This window comes from Microcaecilia unicolor, chromosome 11 (assembly GCF_901765095.1).
Source record: "Microcaecilia unicolor chromosome 11, aMicUni1.1, whole genome shotgun sequence".
Taxonomy (NCBI): Eukaryota; Metazoa; Chordata; class Amphibia; order Gymnophiona; family Siphonopidae; genus Microcaecilia; species Microcaecilia unicolor.
Window position 1 is genome coordinate 153,205,831 of NC_044041.1, and position 27,690 is coordinate 153,233,520.

General features: G+C 46.5%; 1 protein-coding gene across 1 annotated transcript in view; it reads left to right on the top strand.

Annotated features, from left to right (window-relative positions):
- Nucleotides 1–27,690, top strand: part of KLC3 (kinesin light chain 3) — a 231,664-nt gene that overhangs the window by 104,397 nt on the left and 99,577 nt on the right. The window contains 2 exon segments of the mRNA XM_030217437.1: nucleotides 16,172–16,345; nucleotides 17,117–17,213. Of these exon segments, the coding sequence (XP_030073297.1) occupies nucleotides 16,172–16,345; nucleotides 17,117–17,213 (271 nt within the window).

Sequence of the window (27,690 nt, forward strand, 5' to 3'; positions counted from 1 at the left end):
AGATTAGGAGAAATAACTTAAGACTATTGAATTTTCCTAAATCACCTCTAGTTTCTGCAGTAGAAATGTTTAATATCTTATGGAAGTTTTACATATTCTTTTCTGATAATTTTCCACCTATAACAAGGATTCAATATATTACTGGTATAAGAAATGTAAGGAATTCTTCCCAACCTGATCTGAATTTAACTGAATTTCTTGAAAACTCATTGGAAGTAGTAACTGAAAGGACCACTATGCTGGTAACGTTTGCAACTTGATCGTAATAATATATTTAAATTATATTTCTGCCATATCCTATATAATAATTCTCACCTCCAACGTTCTAATCTTGCTGCCTGTGTCCGTGGCTCCTTCAGAGTTGCTGCGCTAGGCTCCGTAGTCAGGCTGACGTCACCGTTGCAATTATGCTGTGAACTTCAGAACCCGCGAAAAAAGAAAAAAAAAAAAACATTCCATGCCTCACAGCTGATCCATGTCCAGCGACCCTGCTCTCTCACCTGCCTCCCCTCCAGCCACCCAGGTTGTGTAGCGAATTCTTTGGGGCAGGCAGGAAAGATCCCCGGTCCTGCCTGCTCGCTGCTGGCGCTGACCCTCCTCCGCTGCCGGATTGCTGTTAAAAATGGCCGCCGACACTTACAAGGGCGGCCTCCAAGACTACAGCAGAAGTCTCGCGAGTCATCCATTGGAAGTCTCGGTGGCCATTTTGAACAGCGATCCGGCAGCGGAGGGTCAGCGCCAGCAGCGAGCAGGCAGGACCAGGGATCTTTCTTGCCTGCCCCAAAGAATTCGCTACACAACCTGGGTGGCTGGAGGGGAGGCAGGTGAGAGAGCAGGGTCATTGGACATGGGTGGCTGGAGGGGGGGCAGGGGGAGAGGAGGGTCGCTGGACATGGGTGGCTGGAGTGGGGGGCAGGGGAGAGAGGAGGGTCGCTGGACATGGGTGGCTGCAGGGGGAGAGGAGGGTCGCTGGACATGGGTGGCTGGAGGGGGGGCAGGGGGAGAGGAGGGTCGCTGGACATGGGTGGCTGCAGGGGAGGGGGTGAGGGGGGTCCTCAGACCATAAAGGGGGGGAGGGGTCCTGAGAGAGGGCGGTGGGGGCACACACTCACTCTGTCTCTCACATACACTCTCTCTGACACACTTTCTGTCTATCACACTCTATCTCTGTCACAGACACACACACACTCTCTCCCTCTTACAAACACACACACACACACACTCTGTCTCTCTCATTCTCTGTCTGACACATACACTCCATCTCACACACACACACACACACTTTCTCTCTCAAACATACACTCTGAGGAAAACCTTGCTAGCGCCCGTTTCATTTCCAACAGAAACGGGCCTTTTTTACTAGTAAATGATAATTTCCTAGGATCAAGAATTCAAATGTTTCCGGACCTATCGAGGGATACCCAAAAAAGAAGGAAAGAATTTCTGCAATTAAAATCAAGAATGCTTAGCTTAGGTGGAACTTTTTTGCTTAAGTATCCCTGTAGATGTGTTATTTCTTTTAACTCTTCAAATTATATCTTTTTTGAACCTGGAAAATTATTAGAATTTATTACAAGTAAAGAGTAGAATAGAAATCCCTGATTGTAATACTATGCATCGGCTGTGCTTATGGAGGGAGCCTTCTGTTTTCAATTGTTGATTAATACTACGTAAAATGTTTCCTTGCTCTTGGATCATTTTGTGGACTAAATATTGAAATAGTTTTCTTCATTTAATATTAAAAGAGAATAATATTCTAATTACTATATGTTTATGTTATGACATGAATGTAAAATGAAAAATTCATAGGTTGCTGAGTCAGCTGTCAAAGAGCCTGTTTAAAAAAGGCCCCTTAGATTCAAAACTATATAAAGAGGAAAGGTCCCACTGAACTTTCTTTCTGAGAAGTTCCGAGAGAAGAGGACATTACTCTGCTAAGTGAACACTATTTTGCTTTGTGCTTTGGGAATTAAAGATTGGGGTTTAAAGGAGGAATTGTAGGTTAGTGATAGGCAAAATAAAAATACAAAAAGCAAATTTTATCAACTAATCTCCATAGTCTTTTCCTCTTAGTTTTAAAAACTTTGTACCACAGCATTAACAGAAGCTAGCAGGCACTGCAGGATCTAGTTTAGTCTTCACGCCCACCCCTAGAACAACTCTTCTTCATTTATAGTCAGTTATTGTAATTAGGGTAACAAGCAAGGAGTGCTCTTACAGAGTTTTAAATACATTTCATTACCCTCTAAGAAGAAAACACTAAATAAATCATAAAATATACTATATGAACTAAAAGACATTTTTATATTAGGCTAATATCCTTAATACTGTAGCAAGTTTTAAATTATTGAAAAACTCAAAAACACTAAGATGGAGCCAGCAGTCCAGCAGCAAGAGGGGTGCTATCCAGTCTTTTGCATTGAGTGTCACATGTATGATTATCTCCCAGTTGGTGAGATGTCATAAGTAGTAGTAGTAGTATGTGTGTGCCCGATGCAAAGAGCTCCTAGCTCTCAGAGAACATGTCCGTTCTCTTGAGGCTAGAGTAGCAGACTTGGTGGAGCTGAGGGAGACAGAGTGGTACATAGAGGAGACGTACAGGGATGTTGTAGAGAAGTCCCACCTCCAGTCTGGTAGCCCCTGTGCTACCTTGGAGGAGGGAGGTCTCCTAGAAGAAAAGCATCACCCTGGTGAAGTAGGAAGTACTCCTGTAGCCAGGACCTGCCCACTAGGGAATGTACTATCCTCTCGCACCGAGGATATGTCTCCAAGTGCTGCCCGGGAGGGAAAGGATAGGACAGCTGTTGTAGTTGGTGATTCGATCATTAGGCATATAGATAGCTGGGTGGCTGGTGGATGTGAAGATCGCCTGCTGACTTGCCTGCCTGGTGCGAAGATGGCGGACCTCACACATCACCTAGATAGGATTTTAGATAGTGCTGGGGAGGAGTTGTCTGTCTTGGTACATGTGGGTACCAATGACATAGGGAAATGTGAGAGAGAGGTTCTGGAAGCCAAATTTAAACTCTTAGGTAGAAAGCTCAAATCCAGAACCTCTAGGGCCCAAGAGACAGGAATCTCAGTGCGTGGATGAGATGATGGTGCAGGGAGGAGGGTTTTAGATTTGCCAGGAACTAGGCAACATTCTACGGAAGGGGGAGCTTATTCCGAAAAGATGGGCTCCGCCTTAACCAGGGTGGGACCAGGCTGCTGGCGTCGGCATTTAAAAAGGAGATAGAGCAGCTTTTAAACTAGAAACCGGGGGGGGGGGGGGGGGGGGGGGGAGGGAGGAAAGCAGACAGTCGCTCAAAAGCACATGGTTTGGGATAAGGTATCTTACAAAGATATCACCAAAACAGGGAAGATAGGGTATCCTAATAGTGAGGTTGCAAAAGAGACCGTAGTAGATCAGGTGTCCTTAAATAAAAATAAAAAACAGACAAAAGATTGCAAATTAATACTGTCAAATACTGAGCATGAAGTAAATAGGAACAACAAACATAGTTTGAAATGTCAATATGCAAATGCCAGGAGCCTAAGAAATAAGACGGGAGAGTTAGAATATATTACACTAAATGAAAAATTAGATATAATAGGCATCTCTGAGACCTGGTGGAAGGAGGATAACCAGTTGGACACTGTCATACCGGGGTACAAATTATATCGTAGTGATAGGGTGGATCGAATTGGTGGAGGAGTAGCATTGTATATTAATGTGAGCCTTGAATCAAATAGATTGAAAATTCTGCAGGAAACAAAACACTTCTTGGAATCACTGTGGATTAAAATTCCATGTGTAAAGGGGAAAAGGATAGTGATAGGAGTGTACTACCGCCTGCCTGGCCAGGATGAACAAACGGATGCAGAAATGTTAAAGGAAATTAGGGACGCAAACAAACTAGAGAACACAATAATAATGGGTGATTTCAATTACCCCAATATTGACTGGTTAAATGTAACGTCGGGGTACGCTAGGAAGATAAAATTCCTTGATGAAATCAAGGACTCTTTATGGAGCAGCTGGTACAGGAGCTGACGAGAGAAGTAAAAATTCTAGACCTAGTCCTTAGTGGAGCACATGATCTGGTGCGGGAGGTAATGGTGGTGGGCCCGCTTGATAACAGTGATCACCGCCTGCCTTGACCTCCTGCCTGTCCCTGGACTACTCTACTCGCCGCCTGCCTTGACCTCCTGCCTGTCCCTGGACTACGCTGCTCACCTTGCCTGCTCCTCTCCCCTGCTGGGGTTGGGAGGCTAGTCCCCTGGTGTCCGGTCAGTCCGTCCACCCCCGCGGTTCCGGAAGTCCCATTGGCCACCTGCAGCTGGGGGCTCAACCCCTGGTGAACGGTGGTCGCCGCGGGTGAAGTCTCGGGGTGCTCGGCTGTCCTTTGGGGGAACATTGAGGCATTCCTTACGCTCTCCTGGGGGACCCAAGGGCTCACACTCATCAGTCAGGACAGTCATCAAAGGAATCAGGTTGTTGTTGCCTGTGTTGTTTGTTTCATTCTTATTCTTGGAGGGGGGGGGGGAGAGGGGGAGGCTTCGAGGAGAAAGTTGAGTTTGGGGGCTGCTGGCTGGGACGGCTCTAGAGCAGTGTAGATATTAAAGATCAGGGATAACATTAAAGTGGGTAAAATAACATGAAGGAGATTAAATTTATATCCTGGAACGTTAATGGAGTGTCCTCGCCGATTAAAAGGAAGAAAATATTGAGAGACTTGAATAGGCATGGGGCAGATATTGCATTTCTGCAGGAGACCCACTTCTCAACAACAGAACATCATAAATTTGGGTGTTGGTGGGTAGGTCAGGTAGTGGAGGTACCTGCAGTGGGGCGTAAAGCGGGATTAATGGTTTTGTTGAGGAAGAGGATAGATTTAGAGATACAGCAGACATGGAAAGACCCACAAAGTAGATTTCTCATACTTAAGGTGATGCTTAATAAAACACCTTTATTATTATGTAATATATATGGCCCAAATGTCTATAATCAGCAGTGGGTGAAGAGACTAATCAGTAAAATTACTATGTTGGGAGACCTACCTGTAGTGATGGGAGGAGATTTTAACATTGTGCATGATACTTCTCAAGATAAATCTAGTACGAAAGTAAGGGAAGACAACAATCCTGACAAGGGCATTAAAAGGATATGTTCCAGATTGGAGATGGTGGACATATGGAGAACATTACATCCCAATGAAAGGGACTATACTCATCTTTCCAGGGCCCATGGAACGCAATCTAGAATAGATTGCTGGCTATTATCTCGGGAACTTTTCTCTAAAGTAGGAGGGGTAGGAATTGGATCCTATGGGTTATCAGATCATGCATTTGTATGGCATACACTAGAATATGGGGTAAGGAGGGACCAGCAATATATATGGAGATTCCCCCTGAGATTCTATAAAGATCCTTTGTTTAGAGACCATCTTTTGAAAACATGGGAGGAATATCAACACCATAACGCAGAATTTCAACAACAATCGATATTATATTGGGAAGCATCCAAAGCTGTGTTGCGAGGGGAAATAATAGCATACTCTTCTTTTCAAAAGAAAACAAGAGATAGGGAAATTCTGCATTTAGAAAAACAAGTGAGTAATGCGAGAATCCAATATGGGAAAAATTCTACGCCCCAGAGACGTACACTATTGTTGACCCTTCAAACGAGTTTAAATGAGCTTCTTCACGAGAGAGCAATAAAATCAGTCAAATATTATCAATACCAATTATTTTTACATGGTAATAAGGCTGGTAAGCTATTATCGCGTCTGATAAAGCAAGAGGGAGGCTCAAGAATTATTACACAAGTGAAAACAGAGGGCAGAGGGTTGGTACGCACCGATAGAGATATAGCGGAAGTGTTTAGCAAATATTATCAGAAGCTATATGGCAGACCATCTAATGAACCCATGGAAGGGGATATGTATTTAGATAACCTGCAATTACCAACTTTGAGCGCAAGGGACATCAATAAGTTGAATAGAGAAATAGCACTAGAGGAGGTAGAGTTGGCCATTAAAGTGCACTCTGTAAGGCTCTGGGCCCTGACGGATTCAGGGCAGAGTTTTATAAATAGTTATCCCCTTCCATTATACCGACATTGCAAGCATATTTTTCGCAGTTTATATTAGATGGAAGGGTACCGCAAACGCTTCAGTTGGCACAGATAGTGTTGCTACTGAAGCCAGGGCGGAATCTGGAGCGAACATCTTCATATAGACCAATATCATTGTTGAACATGGAACTTAAACTCTTTGCAAAGATATTGGCCAATAGAATGGCTAGAGTGCTATCCGACTTGGTGAGTGAGCAACAGGTGGGGTTCGTGGCAGGGCGTAAGGTAGCACACAATATGCGGCGGCTCTTGCTTTCAATGGACTATGTGGAGACAGCCAGGATACCATCCCTCTTGGTTAGTTTTGATGCTGAAAAAGCATTTGACCACATATATTGGGAGTTTTTGTTTATGGTGTTACGGAGATATGGGTTTTTCGGGTATTTTTTAGAGGCCTTACAAGTGTTCTATTGATCCCCTAGGGCTAGGGTATTGGTTAACGGAGTGTTTTCTCCTGAATTCGACATACATCGTGGAACTAGGCAGGGGTGTCCGCTTTCCCCTATGCTCTTTGTATTAACGGTGGACCCACTAATTAGGGAAATCATGAGTAATGGGGAGATTCGAGGAGTAGAAATAGGGAGAAATATCTTTAAAATTTGAGCATTTGCAGATGATTTATTAGTACATCTAGTAGATCCCCAGAGGTCATTCCCTACGTTATTGGAGTGCCTAGAAGAATATGGGGATTACTCAGGATTTGCGCTGAACTTAGATAAAACTATAGCGATGCCTACAGAGCATGCAGTAAGAGCTGGATGGGTGGGAACCTTCCCAGTAAAGTGGGAATTCAACTCCTTTAGATACTTGGGAATCCAATTATCCCGAACCACGACACGTCTGTATAGAATAAATATGGATTCTCTATTGGATCACTGTAAAAGTATATTAACCCACTGGCAAACCTTGCCTCTTTCGCTGCATGGACATATTCAATTATTTAACATGATATTGTTTCCCAAATGGTTGTATATTATTCAATTAATGCCTTTAAGGTATTAAGGAGAGATCTTAAAAATCTGAAGAGAATGATTACCTTTTTTTGCTGGACGGGAAAAAAACCAAGAATGCAGTTTAAGTACTTAGTAGGGGCATGGAAGTATGGGGGAGTGGGCATCCCAGACTTAGCTGTATACAATTATGCCTGTTTACTCCGACACCTAGGCGATTGGATACTGGAACAAGACAGATATACCCCGAGAGAGTATGAAACAGGATACTATGCTCCTTGGCACATCTTCTCCCTATTGTACTGCCCGCAAAAGTCACTTCCGAGAGAGCTGAGACAGAGTAGGTTGTTGAGAGCAATGAGACAGACGTGGAAGTTTTTGGTTCGATTGTTGGGAGGACGGGCCAATATATCTGACCAACTCCCGATTAAAGGAAACTTGTCTTTTGCCCCGGGGAATGACAATGCGAGTTTCCATATCATCATGCTGATCAATCCATAGACTGGTGGGTTGTGTCCATCTACCAGCAGGTGGAGATAGAGAGCAATCCTTTTGCCTCCCTATATGTGGTCATGTGCTGCCGGAAACTCCTCAGTATGTTCTCTATCTCAGCAGGTGGTGGTCACACACAGCAGCAGCTCTGGCTAGGCCTCCAAGCCTAATTTTTAGGTTTTGTTGAGTGCCTGGGGTTGAGGGCTCTTCTTGAGCAAGTGCAAACCTGGTGGCGTCAGGTCCCTCCTTTTCTCCCCCCTCCCGCTGGCTCCGTTAAAAAAAAAAAAAAAATTTTGGACATCCTTAAGGGCGTTTATTTCGACGTTTATTTAAACGTTTATTGCAGCTACTCACTGGGACACCAGGTCGTTACAGCTCGGAGCGAGAAGCAGGTAATTTTTACCTTTTTATAGCGGGCAGGGGGTTCCCCGATTGATCTCCACGTGGCCTATGGCGTCGGAGGGCGAGGGCGCGAAGAATCGCTTCCCGGACCGCGTGTGCGCTTCTAGCGGGGATGCGGGGGTTTTAAAATCTGATTCACCCTTGTTGGGTGTCAGTTTGGAGGCCGGTCAGTGTCCCGGGTCTTCCTCTGGCGCGGCAGTTTTTCCCGCCATAAACGCCCATCCCCCGCTGCTCGCCTCCGCCATCTTGGCCGGCCACTCTGCTCAGACGGCTTCTTCTTGGGCCGCCCTTGAGCTGGGAGACATTCATGCCATGGCCGCCCTTGATTTGGGCGACGGCAAAAAAGCGGCTAAAGTTAAGCGCCGTTCTTCCCGCGCGGCTCCTTCGCGGAGTGTCGCGCCGGACGCCATCTTGGATGCGCAGCATGGTTCTCCCCCGCTCTTGCGAGCGCCGGTTGAGGGTACGTCTAGGGCTGTGGCCCAGGCTGCTGAATTGCACAGTTTGGGGGGTTTCTCCCCCGAGTTTATTTTGCTACTGCATCAGGCCTTCCTTATGCAGAACGCTGCCCCTTCTCCCTTGTCCGATAAAGGGGTTGAGGCCCCCGGAAGTAAACGCCCTCGGGTGGATGCCCAGGCCTTAGAGGACGCTGTTTCCTCTGATGTAGATGAGGGCAGCATATCTGAGTTCTCCCAACGGTCCTTTGGGGATTCCTTGGAGGAGACGGATTCCCGCTCGGATGGAGCGGATGACCCCTCTGCAGCACGGATCTTTCGCTCAGAGGATTTGCCCAACCTGTTAATGCAGGCCATGAGCATTTTGAAGATTTCCTCTCCGGAGGACGTCTCTCCCTCAGCCCCTGTTGGCTCCGCCATTATGCTGGGGACGAAGCGCCCGCCTAGAACCTTCCACGTGCATGATGCCATGCACACCTTAATTTCGGCTCAATGGGATGTCCCGGAAGCGAGCCTCAAAGTGGCTAGGGCTATGTCCCGCCTCTGTCCTTTGCCTGAAAGTGAACGTGAGGCCTTTCTTTGGCCTACCATGGATTCTTTAATCACTGCGGTGACTAAGAAAACGGCGTTGCCGGTGGAAGGTGGCACGGCACTAAAGGACGCCCAAGACAGAAGATTGGAAGCGGCTTTAAGGTCATCCTTCGAGGCGGCTGCCTTAAGTTTGCAGGCCTCAGTTTGCGGCTCCTATGTGGCCAGGGCGTGCCTGACGATGGTGCAGCGGGCTTCCCCCTCGGATCCTTCCTTGAGGGCTGACTGGCCGGCCCTGGAATCGGGCTTGGCTTATTTGGCAGACTTATTGTATGATGTCTTGAGAGCCTCGGCTAAAGGCATGGCTCAGACAGTCTCTACGCGGCGCTGGCTTTGGCTGAAACATTGGTCTGCGGACCACGCCTCTAAGTCCCGCCTGGCTAAGTTGCCTTTTAAAGGCAAGCTGCTCTTTGGGGTCGAGCTGGACAAAATCGTGACCGATCTCGGCACGTCTAAGGGCAAGAGGTTACCAGAGGTCAGGGCTCGGGCCAGTGCTCGCCCCGGTATCTCCAGAGGACGGTTTCAAGAAGCCCGTCGGTACCGCCCGGGCAAGTCGGGCTCCTCTGCCCCCTCTTCCTTCAAAAGGAACTTCTCCCCCAAGCAGCATTCCTTTCGCAGAGACCGCCGTCCGGGAGGTACGCCCTCCGGTCCTCCCCCAGGGTCTCGTACCCAATGACGGGGTCCTGGTCCATGGCCCAGTGCAGATTGGAGGACGCCTGTCCTCGTTTCTGGGCGAGTGGACCAAAGTAACTTCAGACGCTTGGGTGCTGGAAGTCATCAGAGACGGCTACAAGTTAGAGTTCTGCCGACCCTTAAGAGACGGGTTTGTACTCTCTCCCTGCAAGTCTCCGGTCAAAGCTGTGGCAGTGCAGCAGACCTTGGACAACCTGATCCGCCTGGGTGCGGTCGTTCCGGTGCCAGAAAATCAGATTGGCAAGGGACGTTACTCCATTTACTTTGTGGTACCAAAGAAAGGAGGTTCTGTCCGGCCTATCCTCGACCTCAAAGGGGTCAATCGGGCCTTGAAAGTGCGGCACTTTCGCATGGAGACTCTCCGCTCTGTTATAGCGGCAGTGAAGGCAGGAGAGTTCTTGGCTTCCTTGGACATCAAGGAAGCGTACCTGCATATTCCCATCTGGCCTCCTCATCAACGCTTTCTGCGTTTTGCAGTCCTGGGCCGACACTTCCAGTTCAGAGCCCTCCCTTTCGGGTTGGCTACTGCTCCGCAGACCTTCTCCAAAGTAATGGTGGTCATCGCGGCCTTCCTGCGGAAGGAAGGAGTACAAGTCCATCCTTATCTGGATGACTGGTTGATCCGAGCCCCCTCTTATGCAGAGTGCGGCAAAGCTGTGGACCGGGTGGTTGCTCTTTTGAGCTCCCTGGGGTGGATCATCAACTGGGAGAAGAGCCAGCTGCGCCCGACTCAGTCCCTGGAGTATCTGGGAGTTCGATTCGACACCCAAGTGGGCAGAGTGTTCCTGCCAGACAATCGGATTGTCAAGCTTCAGGCTCAGGTGGACCAGTTCCTAGTAGCCTCTCCTCTTCGGGCTTGGGACTATGTGCAGCTGTTGGGCTCTATGACGGCCATGATGGAAGTAGTGCCCTGGGCCAGGGCTCATATGAGACCACTACAACACTCTCTGCTGCAGCGCTGGACTCCGATGTCGGAGGATTATGCTGTGCGCCTTCCCTTGGACCCAGCAGTGCGCAAGGCGCTGAGCTGGTGGATGCAGACAGACAAGTTGTCTGCAGGAATGCCTCTGGTGACCCCGGAGTGGATTGTCGTCACGACGGACGCCTCTTTGTCGGGCTGGGGAGCCCACTGCTTGGGAAGGACAGCGCAGGGGCTCTGGTCTCCTGCAGAGGCAAAGTGGTCTATCAACCTTCTGGAACTCAGAGCCATTCGGTTGGCGCTTTTGGAGTTCATCCCGGTACTGGCGTTGAAGCCAGTACGGGTCCTGTCGGACAATGCCACGGCTGTGGCCTATGTCAACCGCCAGGGAGGTACCAAGAGCGCCCCTCTAGCCAAGGAGGCCATGAATCTATGCCAGTGGGCGGAAGCGAACCTGGAACAGCTGTCAGCGGCCCACATTGCCGGAGTCATGAATGTCAAGGCGGACTTTCTCAGTCGCCATACCTTGGAGCCCGGAGAGTGGCAGCTATCTGCTCAGGCGTTCTTGGACATCACGAAGCGCTGGGGCCAGCCGAGCCTAGATCTGATGGCGTCATCGGCCAATTGCCAAGTGCCGCGCTTTTTCAGCAGAGGACGGGACCCTCGATCCCTGGGAGTAGATGCTCTTCTCCAACAGTGGCCGACACAAGAGCTTCTCTATGTGTTCCCGCCCTGGCCCATGTTGGGCAGGGTGCTAGACCGGGTGGCAAAGCATCCGGGCCAGATAATCCTGGTGGGTCCGGACTGGCCCAGACGTCCCTTCCTTTCGTAGGGAGGACTACCCAGAGGAATACTCTGCTCTCAAATATCTGGATGTGGGACGAGTCATCATCAGATACTTGGAAGTGACCAATGATTTTCGGAAATCGGATCATCTGTTTGTCCTGTTTGCAGGTCCTCGTAAGGGTCTGCAGGCTTCTAAGCCTACAGTGGCAAGATGGGTCAAGGAAGCCATTGCAGCGGCTTATGTGGCCGCGGGGAAGGTGCCGCCTATCCAGCTGAAAGCTCACTCGACTAGAGCTCAGGCGGCCTCGATGGCAGAGGCTGGGTCCGTCTCCTTGGAAGAGATTTGCAAGGCGGCAACTTAGGCATCGGTCCATACCTTCTCCAGGCATTACCGCTTGGCTGTGGCTGCTCGGGCGGAGGCCCGGTTTGGAGCTTCAGTGTTGCGGTCAGGGATTTCTATGTCCCGCCCTGGGTGAGTACTGCTTCGGTACATCCCACCAGTCTATGGATTGATCAGCATGATGATATGGAAGGTAAAATTATGTATCATACCTGATAATTTTCTTTCCATTAATCATAGCTGATCAATCCATAGTCCCTCCCAGATATCTGTATTGGTTCTATTCTGGTTGCATTTCAGGTTCAAGTTTAGTCTTCAGTTCCTGTTCAGGAGGACTTTGTGTTCAAGTTTTTCAATGGATTCTTCAAGAGTTGAGACGAATTTGTGTTACAGTGAGCTGCTGCATTCCTCTCCCCTCCGTTTTACGGGGCTGGATTGAGACTTAAATTCTGCCGGCGCTCCCTCCCGCTTCGTGCGGCAGTAGGGCAGCTTTGTACCCCTCCCGCTTCGGCGGTGTTAGGGTCAGTCAGCTCCTCCCGCGGTTGCGGTTGCAGGATAAGCCAGATCCCCCCGCATCGGCGGGTGTGGTGTCCCTCCCCCGCTCCGCGGGGATGAGCTGGACGGATTCCCCTCCCCCACTTGTGTGGGGATGAGCTGGGTTAATTCCCCTCCCCCGTTTCGGCGGTGGTGAGCTGGGCAGAGTGCCCCTTTGTGGGTGTAATTCTCTAAGTGCTGAGTCCTGCGGATGGAGCTTGGATATCGACATACTGAGGAGTTTCCGGCAGCACATGACCACATATAGGGAGGCAAAAGGATTGCTCTCTATCTCCACCTGCTGGTAGATGGACACAACCCACCAGTCTATGGATTGATCAGCTATGATTAATGGAAAGAAAATTATCAGGTATGATACATAATTTTACCTTTACTAGGTGGGCGTCCAAGGGGCTTATATTATTACAACATGTATTAGATGACAATGGTAAGATGCACACATGGGAGGTACTTCTGGCAGCGGGGAAGGTAGAGGGTAGAGATGTGATGGCCTACATGCAATTAAGTCATTATATATCATCGTTGGAACGAGAGACCTTGATCCCGTCATTAGGAAATAAGATACAGGGCTTTTTTAAAAAATTTAGAGATGAAGGTCTTTTGATATCTGGACTGCATGCAGCAATCCAGAAGAACTCGCAGGAAAGGATGTTTGAGGACCTGGTTGCTAGATGGGCCCCTGAATTGGGTGTGAGGCTGAACCCCTTAAAGTTAATAAAGAGAATACCTGAAATATCAGTTAATGCAGCCCTTAGAGAATGTTAGTTTCGTGTAATCCACCGAGCATACTTTACGCAAGAACGCTTATTTAAAATAGGGGCATTAGATTCATCGATCTGCCAAAAATGCAAACAGGGAATAAACTCTTTCTACCATTCATTGTGGAATACCCTCACACTCAGACTTTTTGGAAAGCAGTGTGTGGGTATCTGCAGAAATTAACCGGCTGTGTAATTCCACTATCTCCACAGGCCATATTATTAGATTATTATGAAGCATATCATTTACCTACCAGAACATATACATCACTGCTGAGGAAGGCAGGGATTTTGGGGAAAAAAAGTAATCCTGGGAGTGTGGGTAGGGGAAGAAACACCGTCCTTTTGGACATGGAGAAATAAGTTGCATGCTTTGATGATTTTTGAGCATCGATATGCAAAATGCACACCTAAGTGGTGGAAGTTATTTCAAGGAATATGGGGTGTATATATTGACTCCCTCCCACACAGAGTGCGAAGTATGCTACTCAATACTGGACAATAGTTATACAGATCAGGCGGGGACACTCTGAAGTGATATTTAGGATGTCTAGGATGCTACGAGTGCTCTGAGGGATAGAGGAGGCTTCCCCTTTTTGCCTTTCCCTCCCCCCCATTTTTTTCTTTTTCTAGTTGATAGTATTGTGGTATGTCTGTTGTTACATTAGTTAGGGATGTAAGTGTTAAAGCTGATGACTTGTGGTGGGGGGGGGGGAGAATAAAAAAATGGAAGACGGGCAGGGTACAAGGAATCTTAATTAGATAATTGGATGGATCAAAGGTTAAGGGGGAAGACTAGGGATGGTCCAGGAGGGAGGGAGGAAATCATATTAGATCAGTGGGTAATATATGCAGAGTGATAACCAAATGTTTGATTGAATCTTTCCCTACATTTCTTGGCCAAGGGCCCATGGGGTTATAAGAGTCCAGACCCTGTGGGCTGTGGAAGGGGAGATATGAGATCTTGAAAAAGGGAAGGAGGGTAAGAGAACACTCCTGGATTATGTGGTTTATTGGTGGTTAACATAAAAAGGTTTACGGCAATGTTATATAGTTAAATTTAGTAAAACCGTCAAGTATAGGAAATGGGTGGGGAGAGGAGTGACCAGCAGAAGAAAGGAGGTTTTAATGCCCCTGTATAAGACGTTGATGAGGCCCCACCTGGAGTATTGTGTTCAGTTTTGGAGGCCGTATCTTGCTAAGGATGTTAAAAAAATGGAAGCGGTGCAAAGAAAAGCTACGAGGATGGTATGGGATTTACGTTCCAAGACGTATGAAGAGAGGCTTGCTGACCTGAACATGTACACCCTGGAGGAAAGGAGGAACAGGGGTGATATGATACAGACGTTCAAATATTTGAAAGGTATTAATCCGCAAACAAATCTTTTCCGGAGATGGGAAGGCGGTAGAACGAGAGGACATGAAATGAGATTGAAGGGGGGCAGACTCAGGAAAGATGTCAGGAAGTATTTCTTCACGGAGAGGGTGGTGGACGCTTGGAATGCCCTCCCGCGGGAGGTGGTGGAGATGAAAACGGTAACGGAGTTCAAACATGCGTGGGATATGCATAGAGGAATCCTGTGCAGAAGGAATGGATCCTCAGAAGCTTAGCTGAAATTGGGTGGCGGAGCAGTTGGGGGGAAGAGGGGGTGGTGGTTGGGAGGCGAGGATAGGGGAGGGCAGACTTATACGGTCTGTACCAGAGCCGGTGATGGGAAGCGGGACTGGTGGTTGGGAGGCGGGAAATACTGCTGGGCAGACTTATATGGTCTGAGCCCTGAAAAGGACAGGTACAAATTCAAGGTAAGGTATACACATATGAGTTTGTCTTGGGCAGACTGGATGGACCGTGCAGGTCTTTTTCTGCCATCATCTACTATGTTACTATGTTACCTCTTCTGGGCCCATACGCTGCTACCAGAGCCTCTCCTGTCTTGCAAGTTGCACCAGTCCCAATAGTGCCTTGGGCTCGTGCCTCTGTGGTCACTTCTGGGTCACGGGTGCATGGCCCGTCTTCCTTCCTCCACACATCCACTGGCAGCTGCCTCTTCCTAGCAAGGCCGACCCGGAAGCCGGTCCCTGCAGTTCTGGTGAGCCCCAGTTTTTTTTTTTAAATGCTCGATGCTTGTGGGTGGGGAAGGGAGCCCTGCAGTTAACGTGCGTTAAAATTTTTAACGCACATTAACCATTTAACACATTAATCGTGTTATTAGCACATTAAATGTACAGTCCTATTTTTGAGGCAACATGACATTTTGCGTTCTACTTTTTGGCTCCCAAATTATGGAACGACAGCCCTATTTATATCCGATCTGAAGAGTCTTTTTCCAGATTTAAGAAGGCCCTCAAAACCCATTTCTTTTACTCCAGCTTTCTGTGTTTCCCCTAGAGCCTCCAATGCCTTAAACCCAACATATGTAGCAGATGCAGGTTGATACAATTTTATTCTTATTTTATTTTTAGTTTATTGGTTCCTTGTTATTTGGATGTTGCTTACTTTCCTATCAAGCTCTGGCATTCTTTTCTTAACCTGAATTATAAGTGCCTTGACCTGCATGTCAGATTAGGTGGTATAGTATTTTTATTACTATTTATTTATATTTTGCTCACACCTTTTTCAGTAGTAGCTCAAGGTCAGCTAGATTCAGGTACTCTGGGTATTTCTCTGTCCCTGGAGGGCTCACAATCTAATTTAAATGACTTGCCCAATATCACAAGGAGCATCAGTGGGATTTCAACCGGCCACCTCTGGATGTCAAGACTGGTGCTCTAACCACTAGGTTACTCCTCCACTCCTGAAACAAACATTAAACAAAATGTTTCTTCATGGAAAGGGTGATGAAGACACGAATGACCACCTGGTGTGGGTGGCAGAGACAGAGTAAAGTCTGGGATAAGGATTCATACTTGTGAATAAGTAAGGGAATAGAGAGTAACAAAAATATCAGTGACAAAATACCACGAATAAGATTGCACAAACTAGGTGGTCCTTGTCTGCCTTCATCTTCTGTGATTCTTTATTGGTTGGCATTTGTCTGTGTCTTTGAAGTGATAACTTCTAGATCACGTACATGAAGTGACCAGTTTTGTACCTTTCTCCCTCTCCCTGGGCACCCAGGTTCTGGGCGTGGATCATCCAGATGTGGCCAAGCAACTGAACAATTTGGCTCTACTGTGCCAGAACCAGGGCAAGTTTGATGAGGTGGAGCAGTACTATGAACGTGCTCTGCGCATCTATGAGAGCACCCTAGGGCCAGAGGACACCAATGTAGCCAAGACAAAGAACAATCTGGTGAGTTTTTGAGGAAATGAGGGGGCATATATGTAAAGGCTGTTTCTCCTCTGTGTTGCTCAGATCTTCCAGCACTAGGACTTCACTGACACTTGTGGCCTGTTATTCGCTACCTGGTGGCTTCAGCTTACACTTGTTCCTTTCTGGGACAGAATTGATAGAGGAGGGAAACTGGAACATTTTAAAAGGTTCTCTCTACCCAGCTGAGGTCTATTTCACTGGTTCATAAAGAAGGGCTCAGGGTATAGAAAAAAGTTTCAAGTGTTGTGCTGATCCTCATCACAACCTGATGATGTCAACACTTAATGGACAACAAGAGGTAGCAGAAGCAATGGGCAAGTGCTCACAAAGGAAAAAGGAAAGCCCATCTTTTCAACTCAGAAAAAAAAATGCAAGATTGATAGGAAATTGATGAAATGGTGTGGGTGTGGGTGTCAGGATCATGTTGGTTACATTTGGTTTTATTCTAACCCTAGACACCTCAAAATGTTTCCTTATAAAAGAACATACCCTGTACTCAGAAATAAGCTCTATAGGACAGAGATAGATTATACACCATGGTTGCAGCTGCTCAGTTGAGGATATTAGTAAGGCAGTTTAGTGAATCAGTTGGGGATGAGTCCCTAATTAACGAGGTGCCATAACTGGTCAGTCAGGGGTATTTTGTCTTGTTCTTTCAGGTGCTGAGGCTAAAGTAAATGATCTATTTGTCCCTAGGTTTTTATCTTGGCATATATTACATTACATCTCTCCTTGGATCTTTCCCTGTAGGCCTCCTGTTACATAAAGCAGGGGAAGTACCAGAAAGCAGAGGAACTATACAAAGACATTCTGGCCACACATGAGCAGGAGTTCCTAGCTGCGGAGGGTAAGCACTTGCCAACTTCCTTTTATGTCAGCTTCAACAAAGGCTCAATGGGCCCGCTATTCAGACCATGGGAGTTAGCCCGGTGAACTCCCGTGGTTGGTGCTGAGCCCAGATATTCAATGCCGGGCCGTTTCCAGTGACCAGCGTTGAATATCTGGTTTATTTTTGGCTGACTCAAACTTAACCAGCCAAGCCGATATTTGGTGCTGGCTGTTTTAAGTTTGAACTGGGCAAAGAAAGGCATGGTATTCACGTGGACAAATATGACCACCAAACTCACCCTGAAAATCAGCAGATAGCTGGTTATGTCACACGATATACCCAGCTAGTTGCAAATTTTCAGTGGGTCATGGCATGAGAGATGCAAGGAAACATTTCTTCACACAAGATAGTGGGCACAGGGAACAACCTCATGGCAGAGGGGTAGGGACAAAAATGGTATCAGAATTCAAGAAAACCATGGCTGGGCAGTGGGAAAGTGATCACTGGCAATAGAAAAGTGAGGGATAAAGCCTGGGCGCATAAGGTAAAGCTGGAGACTAGGTAGAATCTACTGTATTGCAGCAGGGAGCAGAAGGTCCTGAAGATCACAATTTTGTTTTTAAAGACTGTTTCTCTGATGTTGCATAATTTATAGGTAGCACATGTAGACAGACCCTGAGTGATTAGTAGGACCCTCAAATTGCTTACTTGTAGAAATTACCCATCATACCAGCGGACCTCCATTTTCAGGTATTGTCCCCAGCAAATCTGTTTTCAATTGCCAACTTCTCTGGCAGATTTCACCAATTGCTGTCACAGGGGCAGAAAGCATCATCTCTTTTCCTCACCTCAGGAAGGACGTGACCAATCAGTGGTAGAAGTGGGGAAGCCTCCTCTTCCTAGAAGGAGGTGGCCAATCACTGCAGCAATGGCAGTAAAGCCTTGGTACATGTCCCCTGGAGAGATATAGCTTATCAATACTCCCTACTGGCCTGTCCAGTGGAAGGATGTGTCCTGAGATCCATTTGCTGTGTACAGGGCTCATCGCATTAGCAGTACCAGGCAGAGCAGGTATAGTTGGGAGTTGCTACTCTTCTCTCACTAGCAGTCCACTCTCCTGAGAGTAGAGAGAGATGATAGGATGAAGAGGAAGAATGGGGTTGAAAGTAGTTGGAATTGGGAGGGAGGAAAACTAGAATCGAAGGGGGGTTGGGGGAGGAGGAGAGGATAACCAATGATGGACCTGGCAGGGGAGAGGAAGAAGGAAGGTTGGCGGTGATTTATTTTCACCCACAGCTAAATCGATGGGAGATGAATGAAGGTGTATAGCTGGAGCTATGCAGCAAGAGGGTGCAGGAGAGGGGAGAGACTTGGGATCAAATTAGTTAGTAAAAGAGAGACAGCAGGATTAAAAACAAGAGGAGGGGATAAGAATAGAACAAGAGACATAGGCATAACAGTGAAGCTGCATGAAAGTGGAAGAAAGGGACATAAAAGCAAAGAGAGAGAAAAATATAGAACAAGGCAAAGTGATGGTAAGGTTGAGAAATGGATAAGGAGAGAAAGCATGAGGAAAATTTAAAAAATGATGGATCTGAAGGAATAATGAAAAATATTGCATTTGATAGGAAGAAAATCAGGAAGTTGAGGGGATGAATGATAGGAAGGAAAAAATGAGAGTTGAAAGATATGAAAGGAAGGAGAAAGATGGAAGCAATGAGGAAACAGGACATTAAAGAACAGAGAGTTGAGAGAGATGGCACTTGATTGTCTAGCAATCAATAAGGGAGGCAAAGGTGGGGAGGGGTATTTAGAAAAAAGGACAAGGAATGAGAGACTGAGGTGAGGAAGGGGAAGTGCTGAGATACAGGGAGGATAGAGAACAAGGAAGGATATGGTGGGGATAAATTTCCAATATATCCAGAAGTACTTAGCAGACAGAACACTATTAAATAGCAATTATTCTGGACACGTTTCTAGGGGAAGCGTACCTCTTTGGTCCTTGACTAGCTAGCTGTACGAATGAAAGGAACAATGCCACAGATGGAATATATATTACTAGTAAAAAAAAAAAAAGCCCGTTTCTGATTGAAATGAAATGGGCGCTAGCAAGATAATCACCTTCTCCCATTAATGTTTTTAAGGGAAGTGTTAGGAGGAATGTACTCTGATGGTAATCAATAATTTCCAGTGATGTATTATAAGTACTACCATGCTGCAGAATGAGATCTATATTTGTTTATGTACTTGTATTCTTTTGTTTCTGTCTGTCTGTTAGTGAATGTTACGTATAGGTTTTTCTAAAAGTTATACATTATACACATTTTCCAAAAGTTTTATTCCTAATATAATTTTTTTCTTACATTTGTAAGATTTCTTTATAAACAATATTTTTAGTGTAAACTTTGTTACAATGAACTAAAAGCTTTCCTTGTTCAGGACCATCCATCATAGTAACATAGTAACATAGTAGATGACGGCAGAAAAAAGACCTGCACGGTCCATCCAGTCTGCCCAACAAGATAAACTCATATGTGCCACTTTTTGTGTATACCTTACTTTGATTTGTACCTGTCTTTTTCAGGCCACAGACCGTATAAGTCTGCCCAGCACTATACCTGCCTCCCACCACCGGCTCTGCCACCCAATCTCAGCTAAGCTCCTGAGGATCCATTCCTTCTGAACAGGATTCCTTTATGTTTATCCCACGCATGTTTGAATTCCATTACCGTTTTCATCTATACCACCTCCCGCGGGAGGGCATTCCAAGCATCCACCACTCTCTCCGTGAAAAATACTTCCTGACATTTTTCTTGAGTCTGCCCCCCTTCAGTCTCATTTCATGTCCTCTCGTTCTACCGTCTTCGCCTCTCCAGAAAAGGTTCATTTGCGGATTAATACCTTTCAAATATTTGAATGTCTGTATCATATCACCCCTGTTTCTCCTTTCCTCCAAGTATACATGTTCAGGTCAGCAAATCTCTCCTCATACGTCTTGTAATGCAAATCCCATACCATTCTCATAGCTTTTCTTTGCACCGCTTCAATTCTTTTTACATCCTTAGCAAGATACAGCCTCCAAAACTGAATACAATACTCTAGGTGGGGCCTCACCAACGACTTATACAGGGGCATCAACACCCCCTTTCTTCTGCTGGTCACACCTCTCTCTATACAGCCTAACAACCTTCTAGCTACGGCCACTGCCTTGTCACACTGTTTCGTCGCCTTCAAATCCTTAGATACTGTCACCCCAAGATCCCTCTCCCCGTCCATACCTATCAGACTCTCACTTTAACAACTGCATCTGAAGAGTTTCGAACTCTTGAAAATGCCTGTGTAAATACAGGTTCTGGTAGGAAAATACTAACTTTGTCAAATGTTTGTCCTTGTGACTTGTTAATTGTCATAGCAAATGCCAATTTGACTGGAAATTGTCTTTGACATAAGGTAAATGGGAGGTCAGTGTTTGATGGTGCTAGGTCAATATGTGGGATAAAAACAGTGCTCCCTGCTGTTGACCCAGTGATTATTTGACTAATGAAGAGGTTTGCTCTTAAGTCTTTCACTATTAAGCGAGTTCCGTTAAACAAACCTTCTTTTGTGTTTAAATTTCTCAGTAGTATAATAATAGTGCCAATTTTTAAGTGCAGTTTATGTGGAGGCATGCCAGTTGGTGTTTGTTCATGAAGGAACTCCACAGGATATATTTGATAACGGGGTCTGTGCCAGAGGCGGGACTGGTGGTTGGGAGGCGGGAAATACTGCTGGACAGACTTATACGGTCTGTGCCCTGGAAAAGACAGGTACAAATCAAGGTAAGGTATACACATATGAGTTTATCTTGGGCAGACTAGATGGACCGGGAAGGTCTTTTTCTGCCGTCATCTACTATGTTACTATGTTACTATGTCTATGATCATCTTCAGTGGAGTCATGAATGGAATCTGTACTTAAATAAGTTATTTTCTTGCCTTCTAAAATATTTAGAACGTCGTCATTTATTTTATCTACGTGTGCATTTTTTGGACAAAGAATAGCCTTTTAAGCAAAGTTTTGAATAGCATCAGCTGTAATTTTCTGTCCAAACACTGCATGAACTACATCAGTGTTACAAATGTGCTTCTCAGGTATTTCAATAAGATCTTTGAAACCATGTGGACATGGGAGATTTCTGTTAGCTAAACAAATCCAGTTGTTGTAATCTGGATCCACACAGCGGATATTGTTGTGTAATTTAAGTATTTGAAAATGGTTCCATAGTTTATTATACTTTACTAGTAAAAAAGGCCCGTTTCCGAGAAAATGAAACGGGCCCTAGCAAGGTTTTCGTCGATTCTCCTGTCTCCCTGCCCCTGGCACCACGCCCCCCAGAGGCCGCCACCGTTCCCCCCCTCCCGATGTCACCGCAGCCACTGCACCCCCCTTCCACCCCCACCCAGGTCGTTGCTGGCGCCGCAGCTCCCCCCCTCTCCGTCTGGCCACCCACCCAACAGACCTGCTGAAACAGAAAGAGATGATTTTAAGAAGCAAGACGGAACCGCAGGCAGGCAGCAGGCGTTGGCTGTACACTCTGAAGCCGCTCCTCCTCTCGCCTGTGACGTCAGTGCGGTCCTCCGGGTTCCCCAGCAGGGGCATTGATGTCAGGCTAGAGGAGGCGCGGCTTCAGAGTGTACAGCCAATGGCCGCTAGCTGCCTGCGGTGCCGTCTTGGTTCTTAAAATCATCTGTTTATGTTTCGGCATGTCTGTTGGGTGGGTGGGCGTTCTGAGAGGGTGGAGCGGCGGCAGCGACGTCCTGGGTGGGTGTGGAAGGGGGGATGCAGTGGCTACAGAGTCATCGTGGGGGGTGGAGTGGTGACTGCCTCTGGGGGGGCGTGGCGGCAGGGGCGGGGAGAGAGGAGAATTGCGGGGTGGCTGGGGGGGGGGGTAGGACACTTGTGCAGATCTGTTGGGTGGGTGGGCGGTCAGAGAGGGGGGACCGGCACTGGGTGTTGTGACCTGAGGGGGGGGGGCATTTTTGCAGGTTGTTTTTTTTTGTTTGTTTTTGTATCGGACGTGGGGGGGGGGGGTGGTAGCGGCAGTGAGCAGGGGGGTGAGATGGGATTTGTTCAGTGTTAGTGCTCCGCCCTCGACGTCATCATGTTGTGACGCGAGGGCAGGGCCAACACTCATGGGCAAATTTGGGTTTCACCACCATGCAAGTTAGAACGTTGGGAGTTGTGGAGGCTTCATAGAACGTTGGGGTTGTGAATTATGTCTGCTGGATGGGGCGTGGCTGAGGGTGTGTCCATGAGTGAGAGTGAGTGGTGCATGAGTGAGAGTGAGTGGTGCTGACAACCTAGCCTACCAACAGTACAGGGCTTCAGTGTTTCCCTGCCACAGAGTGAGCTTCAGAACGTTGGAGGTGAAAATTATTTATACAGATGCTTGCTTCAATAATGTGCGTTCTATCACCATGTGGTACCACCGGCAGAGTTTGTCTAAAATCTCCACCAAGGAGACGAACTTTCCCTCCAAATGGTTTGTCATTGTTCATGATGTCTTTAAGTAGTCTATCTACTGCATTAAGTGCCATACTGGGAGCCATAGTTGATTCATCCCAAATAACTGTGCATCTCTAAGTATGGAGTACATAAGTAATGCCACACTGGGAAAAGACCAAGGGTCCATCGAGCCCAGCAATCCTGTCCACGACAGCGGCCAATCCAGGTCAAGGGCACCTGGCAAGCTTCCCAAACGTACAAACATTCTATACATGTTATTCCTGGAGTTGTGGATTTTTCCCAAGTCCATTTAGTAGTGGTTTATGGACTTGTCCTTTAGGAAACCGTCTAACCCCTTTTTAAACTCTGTCAAGCTAACCGCCTTCACCATGTTCTCCGGCAACGAATTCCAGAGTTTAGTTATGCGTTGGGTGAAGAAAAGGTTTCTCCGATTTGTTTTAAATTTACTACACTGTAGTTTCATCGCATGCCCCCTAGTCCTAGTATTTTTGGAAAGCGTGAACAGACGCTTCACATTCACCTGTTCCACTCCACTCATTATTTTATATACCTCTATCATGTCTCCCCTCAGCCGTCTCTTCTCCAAGCTGAAAAGCCCTAGCTGTCACCTTTGTGACCATTTCCTTGTCTGTGCTCACCTCGCCCTCTGGTGGCCAGACCTGGTGGCTGCAATGGACTGTCTGTTTACTGTCACCCGTTCCAGACTTCAGCCCAGTTCAGTCCAGATCTTCCGGGCTGCCAGAATTGCTTTCCCTGTTTGTACCTGAACAGCACCCGTAGTCGCCTTGTGATTGCTGCAGCTGAGCTTTAGCAGCTGATGGGCTTTATTAATCACCTAGAAACTTCTGTGTTTGCCTAAGGTATGTGGGTGTGCTCTGTGCACTTCTGTGCACTTCTGCCTAGTCCAGTTTTATTCTGAGTTCTTGCTTGGTTCTTGTTTGTTTGTTTGTTTGTGTGTAGGTAGCTTTGGTTTTATTGTTTAGTTCCTAGTCTTGTTTTTGGTCTGCATTTCCTTGTCTTGTGTCTGTGTTCTTTATTAGTGGCTGCTTGGCAGCTTTTAGTCCTGTTTCCCTCCTGTCTGTTTTTCTGTCTTAGTGGCTGCCTGGCAGCTTGTAGGTTTGACTCTGTTGTGTGTTTCCTGCTGGTATCCAGTTCCTGCCCAGTCCGGTAAGCCCTGCCGGCCGCCTGCACCCAGGGGCTCAACTCCTGGGGAAGGGTGGTCAAGTGCAGGTGAAGCCTTGCTCTAGTCCTGTGTTCCAGTCCAAGTGTTCTTGTCCAGTGTGTTCCTGCTTTGCTTATCCCTGTCTGCAGTCCCTGCTTTGTGTGTGTGCTAGTCCAGTGCTGGTTGGGGTGGTTTTGCCTGCCACTGCCGCTACTTGGCAGTGGCCCAAGGGCTCACAAACCTAGTTGCTGCTTTGAGACCTGACACTAGCCTCCTTAGTCTTTCTTCATAGGGAAGTCGTCCCATCCCCGCTATCATTTTAGTCGCCCTTCGCTGCACCTTTTCCAATTCTACTATATTTTTCTTGAGATGCGGCGACCAGAATTGAACACAATACTCAAGGTGCGGTCGCACCATGGAGTGATACAACGGCATTATAACATCCTCACACCTGTTTTCCATACCTTTCCTAATAATACCCAACATTCTATTCACTTTCCTACCCACAGCAGCACACTGAGCAGAAGGTTTCAGTGTATTATCGACAATGACACCCAGATCCCTTTCTTGGTCCGTAACTCCTAACGTGGAACCTTGCATGACGTAGCTATAATTCGGGTTCTTTTTTCCCCACATGCATCACCTTGCACTTGCTCACATTAAACGTCAGCTGCCATTTAGCTGCCCAGTCTCCAAGTCTTGTAAGGTCCTTCTGTAATTTTTCACAATCCTGTCGCGAGTTAACGACTTTGAATAACTTTGTGTCATCAGCAAATTTAATTACCTCGCTAGTTACTCCCATCTCTAAATCATTTATAAATATATTAAAAAGCAGCAGTCCTAGCACAGACCCCTGAGGAACCCCACTAACTACCCTTCTCCATTGTGAATACTGTCCATTTAACCCCACTCTCTGTTTCCTATCCTTCAACCAGTTTTTAATCCAGAATAGGACATTTCCTCCTATCCCATGACCCTCCAATTTCCTCTGTAGCCTTTCATGAGGTACCTTGTCAAATGCCTTTTGAAAATCCAGATACACGATATCAACCGGCTCCCCTTTGTCCACATGTTTGTTTACTCCTTCAAAGAATTGAAGTAAATTGGTCAGGCAAGATTTCCCTCCACAAAAGCCGTGCTGACTTGGTCTCAGTAATCCATGTCCTCGGATGTGCTCTGTTTTTGATAATAGCCTCTACCATTTTCCCCGGCACCAACCTCAGACTCACCGGTCTATAATTTCTGGGATCTCCCCTGGAACCTTTTTTAAAAATCGGCGTTACATTGGCCACCCTCCAATCTTCCGATACCACGCTCGATTTTAAGGATAAATTGTATATCACTAACAGTAGCTCCACAAGCTCATTTTTCAGTTCTATCAGTACTCTAGGATGAATGCCATCCGGTCCAGGAGATTTGCTACTCTTCAGTTTGCTGAACTGCCCCATTACATCCTCCAGGTTTACCGTGAAGTCAGTAAGTTTCTCCGACTCGTCTGCTTGAAATACCATTTCCGACACCGGTATCCCACCCAAATCTTCCTTGGTGAAGACCGAAGCAAAGAATTCATGCAATCTTTCCGCTACATCTTTATCTTCCTTGATAGCCCCTTTTACCCCTCGGTCATCCAGCGGCCCAACCGATTCTTTTGCCGGCTTCCTGCTTTTAATATACGGAAAAAATTTCTTGCTATGTTTTTTTTTGCCTCTAAAGCTATCTTTTTTTCGTAATCCCTCTTGGCCTTCTTTATCTGCGCCTTGCATTTGCTTTGACACTTCTTATGCTGCTTCTTGTTATTTTCAGACGGTTCCTTCTTCCATTTTCTGAAGGCGTTTCTTTTAGCCCTAATAGCTTCCTTCACCTCACTTTCCATGCCGGCTGTCTTTTGGACTTCCGTCTTTCTTATCTAATTCGCGGAATATGTTTGGCCTGGGCCTCCAGGATGGTATTTTTGAACAGTGTCCATGCCAGTTGTACTTGTTTTTACCCTCCTAAGTTTTTTTTTAACCGTTCTTCTTATTTTATCATAGTCTCCTTTTTTAAAGTTAAATGCTAACGTATTTGACTTCCTGTGTATAGTTACTTCAAGGCTGATATCAAAACTGATCGTATTATGATCATTGTTATCAAGCGGCCCCAGTACCATAACGTCCCTCACCAGATCATGCGCTCCACTAAGGACCAAGTCTAGAATTTTTCCTTCTCTTGTCGGCTCCTGCACCAGCTGTCCTTGATTTCATCAAGGAATTGTACCTCTCTAGCGTGTCCTGATGTTACATTTATCCAGTCTATATTTGGATAATTGAAGTCACCCAGTATTATCACGTTGCCCATTTTGTTTGCGTCTCTGATTTCTTTTATCATTTCTGCGTCTACCTGCTCATCCTGGCGATGTGGACGGAGGTACACTCCTATCACCATCCTTTTCCTTTTTATACATGGAATTTCAACCCACAATGATTCAAAGGTGTGATTTGTGTCCTGCTGAATTTGTAATCTGAGTCAAGGCTCACATTAATATACAATGCTACCCCTCCACCAGTCCCGGTCCACCCTATCACTACGAGGCATTGTTAGATGTTAATCTCATACTTGATGTAGAGTCCTCTAGTAGAGGAACAGGCAATTTAAACTGCGAATGATAAGTGCGTCCTCCTGGAAGAAGATTTGCAGCAATTTCTGTTGAAGCAACTGCAAGTGCTATTCCACCCTCTCCTCGGATGTTACTCAGGATACTTTTATATGTATACGTTTTTCCAGTTCCACCAGGACCATCTAGGAAAAAGCAGGTGTTGGTTATGTTATTTGTATTGCATGCTGAAGCTTTGCGTTGCTCATTGTTTGTTTATTTATTTATTTATTTTACAGCTTTTATACCCCACAATTTCCCACCACTGGCAGGCTCAATGTGGCTTACAACATTTATTAAAAATAGTTGAGTACAATAGACGGAAAAGAGATAGTCAGAGTGGAGGACAAGGATAAAGAAATGGGTCAGTCCATAAGGGCCGTGCCCCGAGGTCAGTGTGGCTGGACAGGTGCGTTGGGGTACACTTGCTCAAATAGGTAGGTCTTGAGTGACTTCCTGAAAGTCAGATGATCCTGAATTGTTTTCACTGATTTAGGCAGCGCATTCCACAAGTGTGTACTGACATAGGAAAAGGTGGAAGCGTACATGGTTTTATACTTCAGCTTAGAACACGCAGGGTAGTGGAGGTTTAAGTAGGAATGGGCAGTTCTTAGTGAGTTTCTTGGTGGTAGGTGGATTAGGGCATCCATGTACGCTGGGGCTGTTCCATAGAGAATCTTGTGGACTAGGGTACAGATTTTAAAAGTTATATGCTCTTGGACAGGAAGCCAGTGCAATTTCTCACGAAGTGGACTGGAGCTGGTGAATTTCGACACTCCATAGATGAGTCTAGCTGCTGTGTTTTGAATGGTTTGTAGCTTCTTTAGGAGAACACCTGTGCACCCTGCATAGATGCAGTAATCTAGGCGACTCAAGACGAACAACCTGACCAGATTGCAAAAAACTCCCCTCGGGAAATAATGCTTCACTCGCTTTAGCTTCCAGAGTGAGGAGAACGCTTTCTTGGTGGTTATGATGGTATGATCCAGTAGCGTTAAGTTCCGATCTACAATAACACCTAGTATACGTAGGCTTTCAGAGATGGATAAGGTAAAGCCTGGCACGGTTAAGGTAGTGGGCCTAAATTTATTAAAGGGAGAGGCAAGAATCAGGCAGTGAGTTTTGTCGGTGTTAAGTTTTAATTTGAAGGCGCTGGCCCAAGTCAGCATGGTATTTATTCCAAGGTTGATGTCATCAGT